This window comes from Strix aluco, chromosome 9 (genome assembly GCF_031877795.1).
Source record: "Strix aluco isolate bStrAlu1 chromosome 9, bStrAlu1.hap1, whole genome shotgun sequence".
NCBI classification, from domain to species: domain Eukaryota; kingdom Metazoa; phylum Chordata; class Aves; order Strigiformes; family Strigidae; genus Strix; species Strix aluco.
In genome coordinates this window covers 25,781,925-25,802,449 of record NC_133939.1, presented here as the reverse complement: position 1 = coordinate 25,802,449, position 20,525 = coordinate 25,781,925, and the positions used below count along the sequence as shown (strand labels likewise).

At 46.4% G+C, this 20,525-nt stretch overlaps 1 protein-coding gene across 6 annotated transcripts in view; it reads right to left on the bottom strand.

Moving 5' to 3' along the window:
- The window catches only part of TNIK (TRAF2 and NCK interacting kinase), a 163,865-nt gene that overhangs the window by 66,408 nt on the left and 76,932 nt on the right, over positions 1 to 20,525 (bottom strand). For all 6 annotated transcript variants that reach the window (XM_074834267.1, XM_074834272.1, XM_074834268.1 and 3 more), the window contains exons 3-4: positions 10,488 to 10,544; positions 6,701 to 6,826 (exon numbers count right to left, since the gene is read on the bottom strand). In XM_074834267.1, the coding sequence (XP_074690368.1) occupies positions 6,701 to 6,826; positions 10,488 to 10,544 (183 nt within the window). The remainder of the gene's footprint in view (positions 1 to 6,700; positions 6,827 to 10,487; positions 10,545 to 20,525) is intronic.

Below are 20,525 nucleotides of genomic sequence, written 5' to 3'. Positions count from 1 at the left end.
TATCAGTGCCTGCATGTGTTTCCGATTAAATGAACATTTGGGATACCATGGCAGCAAGCTTGGAAAGGAAAACCCTGGATAGCTGAGACAGCCACAAACACTTTCCAACCCAAGAGGCTGCCCTTCCCAGTCCCCTTCCATGGGAATTCATCCGCAGGCTCTCAACCAGGGTTTGGAGCAGGAGGAAGAGGAAGGGCATGCTGCTATGTATGGCAATCACAATGCTTAAAAGAAGATGTAAGAAATCCCATTAAAAGTACACAGTGCATCCATTAATTTGCCAGATTATCTTTACGAAGCTGGCAGTTCACTTGGTCCTCTACTCTGCCCTCGATTTCCACAGAGCAAAGATTAATTTTGCACCAGCTGGTGAATAATACAGCCACCTGCTGATGTATCCCAAATCTGTAATTGTGAAATCTCCTGGAGATTAAGGAAAAAAAACAAAGAGAGGGAAAGAGAAACTCCCAGAGGGAGTGTTTCCAACTCAGCTTTTAAAGAGCTGCACAGTCCCGTAACATCCATAGGAAAATATCCAGCCCCAGCAGATCTCTGGCAGTACCAGCAGGCTCCAGGCCCAGTTGAGCAGGGGCCAAGGGGGCTCAGCAGTGTGCACGTGTTGCTAACAGCAAGGCTCTTCCCAAAATCTCTGCCATGAGTTCTCCAAGAAAACAAGCAGCAGAAAGATGACAAGGCTGCCCGAGCATCTCTGTCCGCAATGGAGAGCTGATGGACGCTCGATGTGATAAACTGCCATTTCCAGAAGGTCTGGATGGAACGGGAGGAAAGCTGGCTGCTGTGGCACTTAGATTTTATAGTTTCCTTTGCTCCTCAGATGGAAGGATGCTACAGAAGTCACAACTACAACTCACAGAATGCAGCCTCCAAAGAGAGGAAGCAGAGATGATGACTAAGGCGTCACACCAACAGGCCAGGTGAGACCTCACCCACAACATTGTGTGTCCTCCTGGGTGATGGAGCCCAAGAACAATAAATGCACACTGGAGCAGGTACAGGAAGACAATGAGGTCTTCTCAGAGGACCTGAAGACTTGTTCAGCCAGCCAGGGGATGGATGGCTATGGGATATGAGTGTATACTATCAACAGTATGGACTGGTAAGCACCAGAGAAGGAGAAGAACAAGGTAGATACAGGCATACTATCCATATATCAGCACCCTATGGGTATATTTAGGTTGGAAACCAACAAACAGCCTTCCAGGAGAAAAGAAAAGGAAACAAAAGTTTCAGCCGATTTTAGGGCAGAGCTTAGTATACTCAGGAAAGGCTTCAAATGGCACTTATAGTAAGATACTTTCTTACGTTCCATGCCTCTAGGTGAGTCCTTTGCCCTGCACACACTTGCATCATTACCAATCTTGTTAAAAGATGAAGTCATGATGGGGTAAGACAATAAACTTGAAATGCAGATTGAATTTTTTTAACCATAATTAAAATTATCATCAAGACGGGCTAAAGGTAAGATTATCTTCTGAAATTTAATTTGCAAGGCCATTTATTGAGGAAGTATTTTTAAATACAATTCATTTAGCATTTACTTACCTCTTCATATCAGAGTGACAGCAAACTTCATAAACAAGGCAAATTCAGAAGCAGCAGCTGTAAATCTCCTGTGTCCTGCTGTCTCACGAATTTTTTGTTTAAAGAGCCTTTGCAGCTTTCATATCAACCATCACTTTCCCCAGTTTGGGAATGGCCAGTAAGAGCTCTGCTCCCATCATCACTGTACATTACTTGGAAGTACTCAAACTAGAGCATCTCCAGCACAGAAACCCAATCCAGCTGATGGTGAACTGCTCCAGATTGTACAGAGGAAGCCCCCAAAATAATTCAAATTCTTTATTCTGCAATGGGTTCTGATTCCTCACTCCACGAACAATTTGACTTCTCTTTTTTAAGTTACAGAAGACAAGCACATAACACCCCCAGGCTAAACACTGCTGGAAATCCTTCCTACTGTGTGTGTAAACAGAATCCAGGTGCAATGAAGTCCCATTCACCCAGGCCACCCAAGCCTCCCATCCCACCCCACAGCCTGGCTCCCTTGCAAAAGGGTCCCTCACACACATCGTGGCACTTAGAGCCAGTGATGGAACATTAAAAAATGCCAAGACATCACGTGGTGGATCAGCAGAAAAGCTGATGGCCATTTCAGAAACAGAAATAGTCATCAAATTGGTATTATATATATATTTTTATATATATATATATATATAAAAATTCCTACAGAATACTTATATATACAAAATAATTTGTAGGAATATAAGCACAGGTTTTAATTGCCTGTGTGGATGCTAGAGCAGGAGCAGGATGGCTGGGTGGGAGCAGCGGGGCCAGTGCTGCTCTGCTCTCCCCTCTTCAATGGCAGCATCAAACTGCTCTCGCACATGTTCATAAATAAATGACTTGCCTGGCTGCGCCCTGCCTGCACCTCCTTGCACTTTGAGGCCAGCCAAGCAATTCGTGCCCCTTGGGGAGCTGGTGGGCAGCGGCGGCCACAGGTCCTGAGCAGGCTGAAAGCTTTGGGCTTAGGGATGGCAGCGAAAGGAGCTGGGCTCACAGTTGTGCAGTGTTTACAGCACTGACATCGTTTTGAAGAGGAGTGAGAATGAAATAGCGTTGGCTTACTCAGCCAGACAGCAGCAGAAAGCTTCTGCTAACCCCAGGCTCTCTGTTGGGGGCTGGAGGAGCAGTCCCACTCCCCCCTCACCTCCCTGGGACTGCAGAGCTTGGAGGGACTAGAGAGAATTACAGCCCAACCAAAAACTGTTCTCTTTCAAATGTTTAATGATTTAATTCCTGTGACACGAGGTATCAGCAACTGCCCCAAAAAATTCTTCAGTGCCTATAAACAGATCTCTCCAGATCCCCACTGTTCATACCACCCTGCAGCAATTCAGTGGACCCCTACAGCTCAACATGGTGAAAAATCACATTGCAACTACGCGGTGACAGCCCTGAGCATTGCACAGCTGCAGTGGTGCCATCCTGACTTAGCCTGTGGTCCTACATCACCCTAATTCCTTCTTCCCTAAAATTGCCCTAGATTACCCGCCGCAGAGGACGCACCGGGGGCCACCCCACTGTGCTTGCCACAAACAGGTATTTGGCAACCTGCCTATTAGAGATTTTTTCCCCCTTTCATGCCAGATGCAGCTCCGGGCGCAGGCAGGGTTGCCATGGCAGCCATCCATCAGCAGCCAGCGCTGCTGGTCCTCGGGGACCATGGCTGGTGGGCTCTGCCCTGGGTGGGTTCTGCCCTGGGCGGGTTCTGCCCTGGGCTGCCACCAGCCTCCCTGCTCTGCAGCCCCCCCTCTGCCTGCCACCCATGCATGGCAGGGCTTCTCCGCTCATGGTTTCAGCGGGCTGTGGATGGCAAGGGCAGATGACAAACATCCCGCTGAGTGGCACCCCTGTCGCCCTGCGGACGTACACAGTGTGTTAATGTATGGGAACGAAGCAGGGAGCCTGTAGCCTCCAGCAGCCGTAGGGGAGAGGGATGTGCTGGGGGGGGGAGTGGCCTTTGGGATGGGGTCACCTGCCCCATCAAGTTCACACTGCCTAATGAATGCCCCATCTCCCATCTCCAAAAAAAAAAAAAAAAACCCACCAAAATATCTCAAAACAACCCCCCTGGATTATGTGCAGCCTGGTAACTCATACCATAGATCTGAGATGAGCAAGGGAAATTTAATGAGTTTCATTCCAAGAAGCAGCAGTTAACTGATTAACTGGGCCCTCACTGTCCCCTGGGTCATTTCCCCAGTTTCTGTAGCCCACCCTCTCTTTGCCCCCTTGTACCACAGGGTCCTCCAGCCAGGACCCCCTTGTCTTGGTTAGAGACAGGCACAATCCCTCCCAAAGGTCCACAGCACCCCCAGAAAGCAACACTTTACTCAACATAGAACTAAGTCTACCTCTTATTTTATTTTTTTTTAAATGTTCTGGGTTGTCCCTATGACTTTTACTTCTTTTTTTTTCCTAGTGTATCAGATTTGTGATGCACATCTCCATTGTCATCTGCTAAACTATCCTCCATGCAGCTCTTTAATTTCAGGAAAACTCCGTTGTTCAGTAAGCTCGTCTTTCAGGGCAAGTGGCTGCTATCGAATGGAGCAGCAGCACCGAAAGACCTGCTCATCACCGCGGCAGAAACGATGACAATACTTCATGTCAGAAGCCTGCCGCGTTTCCAAGAGATCTTAATCTCCACTGAAAGAGCTCCCTGTTTTTTATTTCCGTATCAGCCTCCTGAATGTCGATAAAAAGAATTACTTGGGCATTATCAGAAACCGTTTTATTTCAACAAAGGGCCAATGAAAAATAAACAAGCCTTTATCTGTGCAGCAAGACTGATAGAGTTCGCACAAGTCTTAATTCAATCAGATCCTGAAACAACAGCGATTTAACACAGCGACACCAGCACACCTCTCCTCCACAGCCAGGGAGCTTTCCTGTGAATACCTCCACCAGCACCAGCACTGGGCATGGACTTAAAAAAACCTCACACCACAGCACTCTTCAGTACAAGAAGAGCAGCTTTTGCAAAATTTATTTTCACTAGCCCATGAGAAAGGCCCCAAAATTGAGAGGACAAGTAACAGTCTCAAAGGGAATTTAGATTATCTAGTCTAGCCTTTCCCAGGGGGCAAGAGAGAAGCAGGACAGCTGGGTGATGAACACCACCTCCCCTTGCCCAGCTGGGTGACCCACAGGGAAAACCCCTCCTGACTTTGGGCATCTGGAGGTGATACAGCACATACAGCATCCACTGCTGTTTCAGGATGACAAGGACTGATGAAAGAGCTTCTCAAATCCAAGGAGTTTTCTACTGAGCTTTTCTTTTTGGAAGTTTGGGCTGCTCTGAATGGGCAAATCATTTAAAAAACACTATTTTTTAACACTTGTATATGCCAGGAGTTCTTTGCACTGGAACTAGAGGAAAGTGAAAAAACAAACCCTCTTCCCTGGTCAGATGATGCTGTGTAAAGGCACTGAGCAGAGCCCAGCTCCAGGAAGGGCTTCTCTCGCTGTTGAGGGCTTTGGCACACAGTTGGTGGGGCTTTTTTCCCCCCAGGCACTTCAGCAGCACAAGGGAAAATGTTGTGGGTTGGTTTTCTATTTTACTTTTTGTTTTTAAACAGATTATAAACCAGCTAAAGCCAAATGGAATTTCATGGGATGAAAAGGCATTTCTCAGCTTGACAGCTTTCTCCTCGCTGAATCCCAGGCCAGCTGCAAAGAACATGTTTTTTAAGAGTTCCCACCAAAAATAACCCCAACACCCAAGTAAGGAAAGCCCCTGGAGTTCAAGCCCCCAAGTCTGCCCAATAATTCAGTGTACCAGAAAGTCTCGGGTAACAAAGCAGCACAGAAGCCCATCAGCTCCATTTTTGTCCCAGGTGACATGGAAGAATGTCCTCCAAACCCCCCTGGTTCCCACAGCCATGCTCTGGATGCTCTGGCATGTGGACAAGGGGCAAACAGCTGAAGCTACTGAACCTTTTGCTAAAATAAAGCCTAGATTAAATAGACACTACAGGAAAGAGCATTCTGCTGCTCTTCAGCATATCCATGGCCTCGCAGAGGAACCATGGATATTTGTTACCTCTGAAAAATTAGGCTCTAGCGATCTTGTTCAGGCACAGAAAAACTTTGGAAACCACCTGTGGATAACCCAGAACTGACTGGATTTTCAAGACTATGAGGAAATACATGTTATTTAGACTACAGGACAACATCCAGGTCATTATATTTAAGGTATCTCAAAGCTATCCTTCCTTTCAACACTGCCCTAATGAAAGCAGGGTGTCAAACTGCCAGTCAGATGCCCATGGGTGCTGCAGGCTGTTGCTCCACAGACTCAGATTAACACAGCCGAACTCAGAATACAGAACAGTAACTTTAATTAATTTTCATCCCTCTTGCAGCAGCACCCGGAGCCCCAGCCTGCGGTGCCTGCTGCCCTGTCCGGCCCTCGTGAGCATCAGCTGCTAGCAGGGAGGTGGACTCTGATGCTCCGGCTGTCTCTGGAGACAGACAGCAGATTTAAACTCTATCCTCCCTGGTCTGGGAATGTTGAATTAATAACTGAAAAGCCACTGACAAGAGAAGCAGCAGGAGGAGGCAGACAAGGATTTATGAAGAGGCAAAGCAGCTTGCAGCCCTTCAGCAACATGAGGCATCTTCACCAAAATGGCTGAACAGCCACAGACCTTCCTGCCCTCCCTTCGCCATCCCCCTCCTCTTTATTTGCCTGCACTGGCTCCATGAAACATTAAACATGAGAAGCAATGCCGAGAGCTGGCAGGAATCATGCATACCCAGCATCCCCCCCGCAGCCTCCATCTTCCCAGCAATGCTGCTGGCTCCCTCCAACCTTTTTTTTAAATGCATTTATTTTCATAGGACAGAAACATTTGCAACTAAATATTGTAACAAAGATGTTGTTAATAACAATTCAGAATAAAAATGTTTTTATCATCAGTCTGCAAAGATTTTATGGCAAAAATGGAGAAGCATTTTGCGGTGCAGAAAGAGCCTTTTCAAAGCCATGACTTTGAAAAAGATGGATGTAAAATTAGGCTTTTTGTGCAATACAGGTCATGGTAAAAGGACAACATGGAATAAATAATTTGTGTCAAAACCCAGTTATTTAAAAGAAAAGAAAGCAACCTACCCAGAGCTGATCGTCCATTCCTGGTGGGTTCTTTTTAATAAAAGCACCATAATATGTAGCAATATTTCGGTGGTGAGAATACTTCTTCAGCATATTAATTTCTTGTTTGATCTCTTCCTCTTCATCCTGGGATGAGGCAAAAAAGAAAAGAAAAACAAAACCAGAGGCACTAAGAGATTGCACTTCACAGGCTCACAGTTCTCTCTGTACGTGGGTGAACTTCCGAGCACCCCACTTCTGACCGACCTTGCCCAAGTTTCCTTGCACCATTTTTTGCAGCCACTTTCTGCAGCGGAGCCCTGGGAGCCTGAGGTCTGGATTGGAGACTAATGTGTTGGGCTTGTTAAGCAAAAAGCTAAGGAGAAAACACATGCTTTGCCACACTCCCTGTTGCATTTTTGAACCCTGAACTGGAGAGATTGTCAGGCAGTGTGGAAATCAGGACATCTCCTAACAGTCCAGATCACAACATCTCCTCCAGAAGAGGATCCTGAAGGTGTTGTCAGAGTTTAAGGTGGGCAGCAGTCCTCTCACATGGGTTAATGACCCCCCCATCCTCGTGTGCTGTTTCAAACCCTGCAGCACGGGCGGGAGCAGGGAGCGAGCCCCGGGAAGCTCCTGAGCAGCTGAGTATCCGCAGCCATAAGTACCCACCAGGAGAGGCTGGCCAAGCAAAGTCAGGTCTGGCCAGGAGCTGAGCCCTTGCACGGAGACATGCTCTCCAGTCAGAGGTGCACCAGTGCCAAGCTTTGGCATCACAGCCAAATTACATGTTTTCAGCAGTTTAGCATTCCTCCATCTTTTTAAACTAATTCCTTTATAATTCACATCATAATTTACATCAGTCTCGCATTGCTCTGAAGCTCAACCATACTTGCGTTACCCCGTAATGCATCAGCACACCCTCCTAGACCCATCAAAGGCCCAAGAAGATGGATTTCTAGAAACCACTGCATGGCAGAAGTGCTCCTGCACTGTGCATCCCAGCCATCCGACACACTGCTCCTGCCCACCATGGAAGCAGCACAAGACATTTGGGGACACCAGGTGTTATTGGTGGCAAGGTAGCACCATGCAGGGAGCAGGAAGACGCTGCCTGTCTGCAAACCCTCTGCCAGATTAACTTGGTCCTGATGACAAGCACCATTCCCGGGGGCTGTCACACCCCTCTCCGTCCTGTCTGCAAAGGAGCAAGAGCTGAAGCAGCCAAGGCAGGGGAACTGCACCAATGTCTGTTTTGATGTCCTACCTCTTTGCTTTCACGACCATCAAACATGCTCTGGTTTTATTTTAAGCTGACTGAATTCCAGCCTCCTGTAATTCCACGGGCTGTGGAGCAGCAGTTCACACCTTGATGTCGATGAGCTTTATTATAAAAGGACCAGAAGGGCTGTTGCTTCTTTATTACACTTGTGTCCCTCACCTGCTTCATCCTGACTTCAGTTTTACAAATGGCCAAAGGACAAGACACCCTGGCAAACAGCAAAGCTGCAGGAGCAGCTCTTCTTGAAGAGCGATGCTCCCTGACCAGGTGTCACACAACATGGGCAGAAACACGGCTTTCTTCCCAAACTACCATGGAAAGTGATGCAATGACTACAGTCTTCCAGAGAGAATTCAGGGAAGAACAGTGAAAAGGATGACAGGAGGAACAAATAAAAGAAGTAGCTAAGGGGAGCTTGTATAAGCAGCAAAGAGGATGAGGAACAGGCCCAAACGTTACGAGGAAAACCCAGGGACTATTCTGGAAGACCTTTATCACCTCTTTCCCTCAAGCAGTCAACACAACTTTGCTTGTTTTCATTTGCCTGGGAAACCAGGGAATATAACACTTAGTTTACCAGGCGCCAGAGATTATTTTTTTTTGCTGAAGCCCTTTGCAACAACAAAAGCAGCTGGATGCTCAGTGGTGCTGGGATCAAGGAGCAGCGGGCAGTGCAAAACCACATCTGCTCCCTTGAGTATCGCCAGCCAGCTCTTCAGTTGTCCCGCACTCCACACCTCTCTAGGGAAAAATGGAGATACCTCTGCACCTCGGCTGATCCCGCTACCGCCTGCTAGATAGCTACTTCTCCATTCACACAATATTGGGGTCACCCAAGGCTGAGAAGCCACCACATGGGGTATTCAGTGGGGTAGAAGAAGTAGAAGAGAGCAGAAGTTCAGTTAGGGGTTTGGGTTTTTGTTTTTGTTTTGTTGGGGGGTTTTTTTGTACAAGGACTGACTTTAAAAGTTCGTGCATTATATATTAAAAGAATAGCTAACATATTTTAATATGGCTAACAGCAGCTTAAGGGGAAAATAATTAAACATCCAAACAACACATCCCACACCAAGTATCTGATTTACTACCTTGGACATTCAGAGACTCTGCTTTGGAAGGTAAAGGTTTAGATCAGGGACATCTACCTAAAGATGTGGCTGAAAATATTAGTTATTGGGCAGGGTCAAATTTGGTGTACTTTTCTCCAATATCTTTGCTTGGAAGTGATGATATTTTAAAAACACTGAACTAAGTGTGGACTCAAATTTAAGGCCCTATTTAGCCTCAAAGTAATATTCTGATTTCTCAGCTTACACCTGTTGTAACCTCAGACTTCACTCCACGGGAATCTCACTGCTATTTGTGCCATGGAGTTATGTTTGGTGGGTCTGCCCATTCCCTTAGAGCCTGCTTCTCAGGAGAACTAGATAAACGGCACTTGTAGATATTGCAAGTAAACAGAAACAAATCTCATTCACATTTACAGACTTATTTCCACGCATCATTTTACCTGTTAGCACAAAAAAAACAACCTGGCTGAAGGTCCTCTAGATATTAATACCACACCACAACATCTAAGGTATTTCAAAATATACTCCTGAGGACAGCTGACTGCTTTCACAGCAAGTCAATTCTATATGCGCTGAGCTCCTGAAAGCTAATTAAAAACATTAATTCAAAAAATAAGGTGGGTAGACTGGGATCGAGTCCTAAATTTTGAAATGTGTTATTCAAGTAAAAAAAAAAAAAAAAAAAAAGACAAAACATAACAAAACACATTCTCACTCCCAAATCTGGCATTGTTTATGTAGGCAGGAACTTTGGGAGGTATAATACTGCACTTAAAAAAATTTATTCAAGAAGAAGCATTTTCATGTTGTCCTCCTAAATGCATCTCTTTAGGTTTTTAGGGATCACAGGAATTCCACTTATTTTTTCTTTTGTGGTCACTGGGAAATGGTGAAATGTTTTTTTTCCCTAAAGCCTGTTATTCATTTAATAACTTGTAAATTCTTGGTTCTCTTAGTCTGATACCAGTTTCAAAAGAGCCATGTTTCTGAGACCAGGGTGATGTATTTTTTCCTCTTTATCAGTAGGAGGCACAGGAATAATTTAACTTGCCTAGTAAAGTCATTCATAACAATACCTGCACATAGTTTGGTGAATAAAAGCTTTTCAGAGAAAAACATGGATTTGGAGAAACTGAAATGTATTATGAATACACGATCATTTTGCTACAATTTTCTTCAGACTTTATTAATGCATTCAAAGGAGCCACTGCTGGAACTGGATGTTGCTTTGTTTCAGCACAAAATTACTTAATCTCCAAAACTCTTCCAGATTTATTTTGCTCTCACGCGTTTATTAAAACCAAAACCTCTTAATGGCACATTTCACATTAAGGCAAAGGGGATTTGCTTCCCAGAACACAAGCCTTCCACTAACCCCCACATGTTATCACACCCCGTCCCCTTTCCCCTCTTATCTGTAATTTAAGGATGCAGGAGGAGGAGGATACATTACCCCGGTGACGTCCATAACCTTAATAGCAGCAAGCTGGCCTGTTTTAACATGACGACCCTGCAAAAGAAAAGGGAGAAGTTTGTTTGTTTTACTTGGTGGCAATATTTTCCTCACAGTGAACAATATCCTTAAACAATCTCCTTGTCCTGGCAGCATCTGCACTTTTTTTTTTTGCTTTTTCAAGAGCATCTTCACAGCAGCCATGATGGGAAAGCAATTCCCTCCCCTTCCTCCTGCCATTAAAATTAATTAGCAAAGGGACTTCAATGCTGTATTTTCCTGGCAAACAAGTGCTGGAAATATCCTTTAATGCTCAGCCATGCAAAATAAAAAAAAAAAAACAAAACAGCTCAGGGCTTCTCCTGAGCACAGAGCACGACTCGGCTGGAAATGGTCTGCTGGAGCAGTGATGATGGAAATGTGCTGGCTGGGGTACCCACACGGCACTGGCTTTGGTCCCCTCATGTCCAAGCCCTGGCTCTCACAGACCTGGGGACACACCCGGGACTCCTAGCCTGCAGGGCACCACTTTACACTACCCACTAGTTTATATATTTATTGTGCAAAAGTCTCAGTTAGCAGGCTAGAGAGGTTTTTAAAATCAGATTTGCTTCTCTGCTATGGGAGCGGCCCCCTCTTCAGCACTGGCACAAGCGGGGAGCGTGCATCTAGAGGAGATGCTCAAGAGCCAGGGTGGAAATAGAAGCCCCTTGACACACATGGCCTCTTCAGTTTTCAGCAACTGAAAAATTAGCAAATTGCTGCAATAAACTGCTTGTTGCATAGTGCTCGACTGCATTAATCTTAATGGAAAAATGCCTGGAAGCGATAGGGAAAACTATAAAAGAGCCCAGACTGTTGATGGGGTCTTAAAACCAGCACAACTGTTATCAAGCAAGCCAATTCCCAGCCTCTCCTCCTCTCCCAAGAAATAGATCACCCAACATCATATCAAAATTGCTCATATCAAATCATTCCCCCCTCGCCATCTGAGGGCACGTGCTCTGCTTACAAACCACACAGAGTCAGAGGAAAAGATGCTGCTTCTCCAGGAAAACCAGTATATGCAGATCCTGGCAGGAGAGCTGGGAGACAAAGGGAAGCATCCCTATTTCCCAGTCACTTCTTACTATGGGAGCAGCCTAAGGCCCCATCACATGTGATACAGTGAACAGCAGCTGCATTGATAATTAACACACCAAGGACACAACGAGGAGCAGAGGCTGAGAGGGGTCAAGCTGCAGCATGGCAGAAACGGGGAAAAATATGAGCTTTTCCTAAATTACAGGCTCCTCTGCCCCCCCCCACCAGAGTGCTTGTTGATGAGTTGGGGTTTGTGTCCAGGTTTCCCAGCCCTCCTGCAGGTTAGAGATGGTCTTTCACACCATCTTGCCTCCAGCAAGAACCCCAAATTGTCAGACACGGGGACCTCTTCCTGGCCCTTCAGGTTTCCAGGCATGGTGCTGGGGAGCAAACCCACACGCCGGCTGCGGAGCAAGGCAGCATCATCCTCTCCAAATTTATGACTTCACCAGGAAGCCAATTCACCCACCAGGGCTCCTCGCTCATTTATTAACACAATTTATATGTCCTGAGCAACTGTGTGTTCTAACAATGGAAAAAGAGCTTTATTTCAAAATGTGCAACAGAAAAAATAATAAAGCGCAGCCCAGCAGCACCAGGCTGCGGCTGAAGCATCCCCTGGATGCAGCCATCGGGAAGGAGGGGCGCATCGCTAGATACCATCTATTTAGACATAGATCTGTGAAAACAAACCTCCCCTTCCTAAATTTATCCTTGTTTGCTTGGCCTTGAAGCCCCGACACGTACCAACTCTTTAATTAAAGCCAACAGAGCATCAGCAGGGGATTTACTTGGACACCACCACAGCACACTGCATCTTCCATGAAATGGAGCAGGAAGATGAGGAAGCAAACTGGGGCATTTCAAGCCATGTATACCCACCTGACATATCACCACCTCGTTTTGTATTTTAAGGAAATGCCCCAGCCTTGCTGTGGTGGAGTGCTGCTGCCTACCTCCAGTACCTGCCAAGGGGAAGAGGAGCCCTATGTGCTCCCACCATCCTTCTCCCAGGGATCTGCCACTGCCTCGTACACATCCCAAGTATTTTGAGATGAAGCTAAGAACTTAATATTGTGTAAGCATTTACCAAAACAAAATAAACCACTTTGAAACATATGTCAATGTACGCCATGAGGGACACTTAGTCATGCAAAAATCAGGTGAAGTAGAACCAATATGTATTTAGCCTAGGATGTTATAATAAAGATTTGCTTCTCGTGTAGTTTATTCACAGCAATGGATTGCGGAGCTTCATCGTGGCAGATTTTCTACCTCTGCCCAGTGAAACCGGGTGTTTCCTCACCAGTTAACTGTCTCTTTTAATTCAACATACCTAGTGCTCAGCATTGATGCCTGCAGTGAAACCATCATCTATAGTTTAGAAAAAACAGCTGATTTTCACCCTACTGCAGGCATTCTTGATTTTGCAATACAGACACAGGTTGGAGAAAGACACTGAGAACTGGAAGTGATAGATGCAATACAGGAATAAAATTAGCATTCGACCTGGTCACATTAAGAGATGTCACAGCAGCAATAAACCCTTTCGACAGCAGAAGCAAGCGCCCATGCCCAAAAGTTGGAAGCAAGACCAGGAGTACCCGTGCCCCTGAAGTCTCTCCAAAGCATCCAGCTGGACCAGGCAGTAGATCCATTTCTGCCACAGCCAAAGCAAGCTGAAATTGTTAATTAATGAGCGGCAAGTGCTAAATCATCCAGTGTGAATACTGTGCTGCTGTAAGGAAGCTACAAATGGGGATTGGGGTAGGAATACCAAGAAAAGTGCCAGAAAGCCCCTGTTGCAATGCTTTTACCTCCTGCGTGTCCTCCATCCATAAAAACTCGTTGGCTTTTTCCTTTACACCATTGCCACAGCAGAGGCCTCCACTAGAAAACCACACAATGACTGAGCCCAACTCTTGCTCCTGGGGTCGCTTCTGTTCCCCCAACAGCAGATATGTGTGTCAAAACAGGTAAAACTGCACGTGCCTTCATCAAAGTTCAACAGAAATTCCCTGCTTTTCCAAGATTTCTCCTTTTTGGTGGTCCCATGCTTGGGAGCTCACCCTGGGAATGCTATAGAGGGTGCAGCTGCCCAGAGGCAAAGTCTTCAGAAGGATGAGACCCTTCCAGGGTAAGGCAATCACTTCTGAGCCTTCACACCACACCACCACCACCACCATTTTTGGTGATAGGAGCAAAGGAAGCCAAAGGGGAGTAGCAATCATTGAAGCCACCCTTGCTTCCTGTGCGCTCCTCGCCTCTTGCCTGCTTAATACTCTAGGCCAACAGCCCTTAGTCGTCTGCCTGGAGAAAAGGAGCTGATCTGCTCTTTGGCAATCTGTAACATTTTGTCTTCTCGCCTTCTTTGGCTCCTGGTATTGTTCAGGATTTTTCCACTTGTTGGTGGCGGGTGAGCTGCTTCCAGCTGCTTGTATGTAGGAGTGAGAGATGCAAGAGGACCAGCATCCTCCCAAAGCCCAAGCTGCCATGACATCCCGGCATCCCACCACCAGCCCCACCCTGCCACAGGGCTCAAACTCCTGCATGCCATTGCCTTTGCTTCGGACATAACCATGAGTTTACCCACCTCTCCTTCCCTGCTCATGCAGGGTGATGACTGAACCCCCAGAAGTTCAAGGAGAGGAAGGAGGAGATCTCCAGGAGGCACTTTCACCGCCCCATGTTGGCTGTTCACAGGGAGCACCACAGGAACACTGCCAGCATCACCTGAGGTACTGCTCCCAGAGGTCTCAAATACACAAATACCCTCCAACACCTCCCTGCTCTTCTCCCTGAATCAGGTTTTGCATCTGGCTACATGACATCCTGGCTGAATTGCAAGATTTGCTTTCGTCGTCATAAATTCGGCACCATTACAGATGCTGTGATGGCTGTGACTGTGTAAAACAAACAGGAGGAAATGAGAGCTACTAAAACATTCTTCCCCTCTCCAGATTTGCTGTCAAGGTTCACTTGGGTATAAACCCACATTTCAGCCTCGAGATTATTCAAGCATGAACTTCAAAGCTGCCACAGTTTTTAATTAAACATCCATCTGAGCATAAATTCATGCTCCTAATTACTCTCAAAGTGTTATACCAACTATCACTAAACTTGATAATGTCAAGTATTAAGACTAATTTCTGCAAATGAGGTAGGCACCACGAGTTTCTTCTTCAAAGGTTGTGGTCCTTACACTCCATAAAGTGCAATGGACCAGCACATGACGGGAACATTGGTAAATGCCTTTAAATATCAATTGATGCATTCAGGCATTATATTTACTAAATAAACCCTGGCCTCAATATCAGCCTTTGTACACAAAAACTACATATTCTGGCCCAAAATTCAAGTCTACATTTTAAGGACAGAAACATGATGATTGATTGTTGCTTTATAAAATTTTGCTTGCGCAAACACAGATTGCACCTTTAAGCAAAAACTGCAATTTGTGTACCCAGAAATGTATCCCACCATATTTACTTCACTTCTGCTATCTGCTCCTGTTCATTCAATAAAATACATGACCCATCACCTGCTTCAACCAAGTGGGACACAACCAGAATTGTCACTCTCTTGAGAAAGGCAGAGCTCCCATTTCCTTGAGCTGGGCAGAGTATTGTCTCTTCAACCTCCCAGCCAGGGCATCCAGGCTCCAACCCCCCATGCAGCCATAATCCCCGTAGCAGGCATTTAATGGAGTAACCCTGTTGCATGTCCGATGCTTCAAAGCAAAACACTTGGGATCCAGCCATTTAGCAATGCCCTTAGTCACGTAACATGCAAACATTAAAACAAGTGAGATTAGGGTGCTCTTCCAAGGCACTGCAGAAATTTTGACAGGAACAGCCTTGCTGGAACCAAACCACAACACCACCCCTCACTGCTGAGAAAGTATAACCTGAGGAACACTCTGTTTCATACAGAAATCCCAGTAAACAGAGACAAATAACAAAAAATCTCATAAAAGCCTGAAGATTACCACTTTGGCAGGACAGAAGCCTCCCAACTAATTTTCTTCCATTACATTTTTGTTGCAGTTAAAATACCAAGCTGATGCCAGCAACCCAACAACTGCCTTTTCTACTGGCCAACTCCTGCCTCATCCTCAACACCAACTGCAGCACACACATACTCTTCCTACAACAGGAACAGCGTGGGACACCACAGATTTTGCCAGGTGAGAAATCATCAGTTCGTTTTTCTACATTAGCATATAATTTTTGATAAGTGCTACCTAAGACCAACTCTTTGTCAAGCCCTACTTCTGCAGGCACAGCGTCAAGGCGTTCACTGGTGAGTGTCACCTCCTCTGGACTCCGTTTCTGCATCCCAGACCTTGTGCAGCGGAGCTCTCCTGGGATGGGCCAGAACTTCACACAGGTCCCTGGTCTAGGTCTCTCCAGTTCCTTGTTTTCCTGTAGTTCAAGGCAATTCAGGGACTTGGTCCAAGATTTTTAGCATGAAGGCACTTTAGCACTAACATACTGAAAATTGCATCCATTTTTTCCTGGGAGAAAGAACTTTGCCTTCCAACAGGAGCTGTGCATCCAAACTGCCATCCTGCAGTAAATTAGACCATTTTATAGCACCTGGTGTGATTTGTTCTCAGCTTTTACAGAGTATAGGCACATTTATGTACTTCGTTTCCCATTGAAAACAATCTTCAGGGTGCCACCCCCCCCACCCCACCCCCCCACTAGTTTAAGGGGCTAAAATACTTATTAATGGAAAAACAGGCTTATCCTAGTGTGAAAATTCAGCAATCTCCAAAAGAAGCTGGTTTATAAGTGATGTACTCTAGCTTTGCACTTGGTTTACACATCTCTTCAAAGGTATCTGAAATAAATCCATGTCTCTGAGAAGGTAATTAAAACATCAGACACTCTAAATATCAGGTCAGTGTAAGAAAAAGTGAGTCATATAACAGGATAGGAAAAATGTTTATTTTAACAAAGAGTAAAATATCTGTTTCATTAAAACAGAGCGATCATGGGGCAAACCTTATTGTTCCTGGCTGCACTAAACCCCAGCTACTGGCAGGGGAATTTCAAGCCAGTGGGGACTCAGGACAACCCTGCAGACTGGGGATCAGGTCCTCACCCTGGCCAGGGACTCAGCCCCATCTCACTGCCTTTCAGCCAAACACTTCAGCAAAACCTCTGCCCTTTGCAGCGGGAGCTTGTGCTGCCCTTTTTCAGAGAAATAGCATGACCCTGACAGACAGCAGTGCATTTCCCTCCAACGGCACAAATTTCCACCTCTACATCATTTCTTGGGTTCACAACAGAGAGCTTCAGAGTGACCCCACTGCCCCAAGGCACTAAAGGACACCGCTGACTTGATGCAGTTCCCTTCCACTGGCGGTAAACTCCACCTGCTTATGGGGCTACCTAAAACACCCTCTGTTCCCCTCAGGCTTCAACACGCTCTCTGCAAAGGGCATCCTCCCATATTCATAGCATGCCTGAAACTCCAATGCTTTGACACCAGAAATGGAAAGTCTAAGATAAAAAGGTGCATCCAGTGATCAACATCTCATTTGCTGAGCAGGTGATGTTTCCAGAGTTGCTCCTCTGTCCTCTGGAGCTCTTCTGCAGAAAGCTGGTTGTTTGCTTGAGCACAGCTCTTTACCTCTGGCCAACCTGCTGCCACCCCTTGGGCTGCTTTTGGGGAGCAGATGACCTTCACTGAGCAGGGCAAGCATGTATTTCACTCACAGCCAATCCTCCCTTACATCTGTCATCTTTTCCAACATTTTAAAAAGTAAAGTCCTGGAAACCATTCAAAAAACAAATAAAACCAAAAATAAATAAAGTGATTTTTTTTTGTGATTCTCCTCAGCTGGGCGTTTTTATTAATACTTCAGTTTGGATTGAACAACCAGAGCTTCCCCTTGGAAAGGCATAAATCCTCTCCCAGCAAAGACATCTCTGATTGCACAGGGCCAAACTAATGCTCTGTGTTGACCAAACAAAGCCGACCTTTGGACTGAAGTACTTCTAATCCTCTGTATCAATCCAAGCTCTGATCAGGGCCATGCAGCTGGGAGAGCTGCAATTCTATTACTGCAGCTCGACAATAGGTCTGACGTTAAGTAAAGATGGCAGGATTATTAGATTAACAAGCAAAATTGTTAAATTAGCATATTATTCATCTCCAGAAATAACACTCACTATAGCACATAGGTGAGCAAGGCTATAAACCTTATATTCCCTTACATATAAGGGAAGCACATCCCGTACACCAATGCTTGCACTTATGCCATCCCCCACGTCTCTTGTAGCTCAGAGGAGGCTGGAAACAGCTGCCCTCCTCCAGCTCTGGAAGAACTAAGAGATTTCCCTCTTCCATGGACAAAGCCACAGGTGTTAAGAGGTCCTAAATCCGCATCGGAGACCCCAAATCCATCCAGAAGTTTCTGTAGACAGTTCCTCTAGATATGGCTTGCACCCCTTCTAATTTCCACACAGGGAAAACCACTGGTTAAATGTGTTTCCCCCCCTCTCTGGGGCATTGCCACCATTTAACAGCAGCAAACTGGCAATGGGGGGTTGTCTATCTGCTTCAAGCTCACACGAAGGACTGCACACAAATTTTGTCCTCAAGTGTTTGAAGCTGTAGGTTTTCAAGAGCTGCACTTCATGGTCACAGGAAACCTTGCAGCAGACCAGATTTCAAGATGTTTCTGAATTTGGCAGGGTTTTCCCAGGACACAGGAACCAACATTGCTCTTCTAAAGGGAGGTCAAAGCCTCAACAAAATCAGGTCTAGGCTGGAAGATGAGTGTAACAACATGGAGCAGAGAGAGATAGAGACCAACATCAGACAGCAAATACACTGAAAGTGGTTTTAAGGAGCACCCTATGGAAACCTGAGGCACCAAAGGACTAGGGAGAGATGCTCCTGACAAAGAGCAACATTTATAAAAAAAAGGACAAACAGTGCCTTAGGAAAATATTCCCAGAGTTGGTCCCACACTGAAGACAGCAGGATTCAAAGGAGCACCAATGGGATGGAGGAGAAAAGGGATGCCGCCAGTTACCGCTGGACCCCTTGCGACTTTCCCAGGTCCTCCCTGAGCTTTGCTCTTCGCTCCGGCAGCCCCAGCACACGCAGGGCCAACACGGTGGCTCCCAGCGCAGGGGCAATCCCCACGGCACTCTGCCAAGGGAGCAGCCCGTCACCTGCAGCCCCCAGGTCCCTGAGGGTGCTCCTTCCCCTCCCGCACAGTCCATCCTCTCTTTGCCCCGGCTCCTCTGCTTCTCCATAAGTGCACATTCTTGCAGCTCAAAGAAAGCAGTACAGTCTGTTCCCAATAACATTAGTTCATGACAGCCATGTTATTACCACCCTTTAACACCCCCACTGTGCTTCTGTTTCACATCACTGCCTATTCAACGCTGCAGCATTCATAACTAAAATTAAATCTCCATTCAGGAGACCCACAAGGCACCCTTTCATACAGGCCATGTCTCCGACAGCAGCGCCAGGTTGCTCTTTCCAGCAGGAAGCACTGAGCCATGGAGGGAGCAGCGCTGCCTACGTGTGTTAGGATCACCTGGGACTCTAAAGGGAGATGCTTGGCTCTCGAGGGTGGCTCAAGAAAGACACAGCCTCCTCCGATGGGCCAGGCTATCCTGCCGGCTGACACCTTCCTCCAGACCCTTGCTGCTTGACATCTAGCAGGGGACCAACACAAACCTGGCCAGGTCTGGGCTGCAGCAGGGAGCTTTCGCATCTGCAAACACCAAGCAGACCCCCAATTTCCATGTGCTTTTGCTGTATTCAACCCAGTTTGCCCCACAGCCAACCATTTCTACATGGTCCCAGGGCACCTTGGCTTTACCATGGCCACAACCACACCAGTTTTGACATTCAAACCCAAACTCCAGGATGGGCCCACCAGCTTCAGAGCACAGTTCCCATCACAGATGAAGCTGGCTCTGCACAGAATACAGGAACGGGTGTTCCAGGGCACCAGTGAGCTCTCTAAGCCCTTCCCTGTAATTACTGGGGCTGTTCATGACTTCAGACCATCTGATTCAGGATGAGAGAGCGCTGCTGTGTCCAAAGCTCAGGGGCACCAGCAAGGTCTCCACCACACAATGTGCTCTGGCAGGGCTGTTGCTGTTTCTTCTGTATTTGTAGAAAAAAATGGTGTCTTCAAAACAGATTGCTCCTAACGTGCTCCCTGCTGCAGAGCAGGCAGGGCTTAATACCTGCAAATGTGTGCTGCTGCCTCCCATGGCAATTCATCCCAGAACACCGGCAGATGCCGGTACCCCTCAGTCTCCTCAGGCTTTTGGTACCCCATTTATTCGTGTCACGCATTAAACAGCTGCATTTCAACATGTGAAGTTTCACCTGCTCTTTAAGCCATGCCCCAAATCAGTAACTGTCTTGCAAATTGCAGCTGAGTTAAAAAATGGCCTTTGTGGAAACAACACTACACATGCTGATGGAAACGTGGTTTCTTGAAACACCTCTTCAGTGCCATCTGCTTGACTTCGGCTCTAGTTTCATAGTAGCAAGATCTAATTTTGGAGGTGGCATGTAAAGTGCAAGGTGGTTGTTCAACCAACAAACAGTGGGGAGAACCACCTTCCGCAAACCTGAGTGCTCAGCATCCTCTCTGGCAGCAGGGATGGACGGCACTGGTGGCAGGAGACAGACACAGGAGAGACAGTTAATACGGAGGTATCCGTTATCTAAAGCTGACTGAGTTTTTGAGGGGGGTGTTTTGTCCCTGTGTAAGGAAAACAGAGTATGAAAGAAAGCCCAGGAAATTTAACTCTATGGCTGTCAACAGTTTTCCATGAAGGGCTTTCAAAACATTTCACTGAATTGCCAATGGCATAAAACATCCGTGTCCATGTACACATGAATTACCCAAGCTGACTGAGCAGCCCAGCCTGCTTTCCCAATTCAAGTTTTTCCCATTCTCTC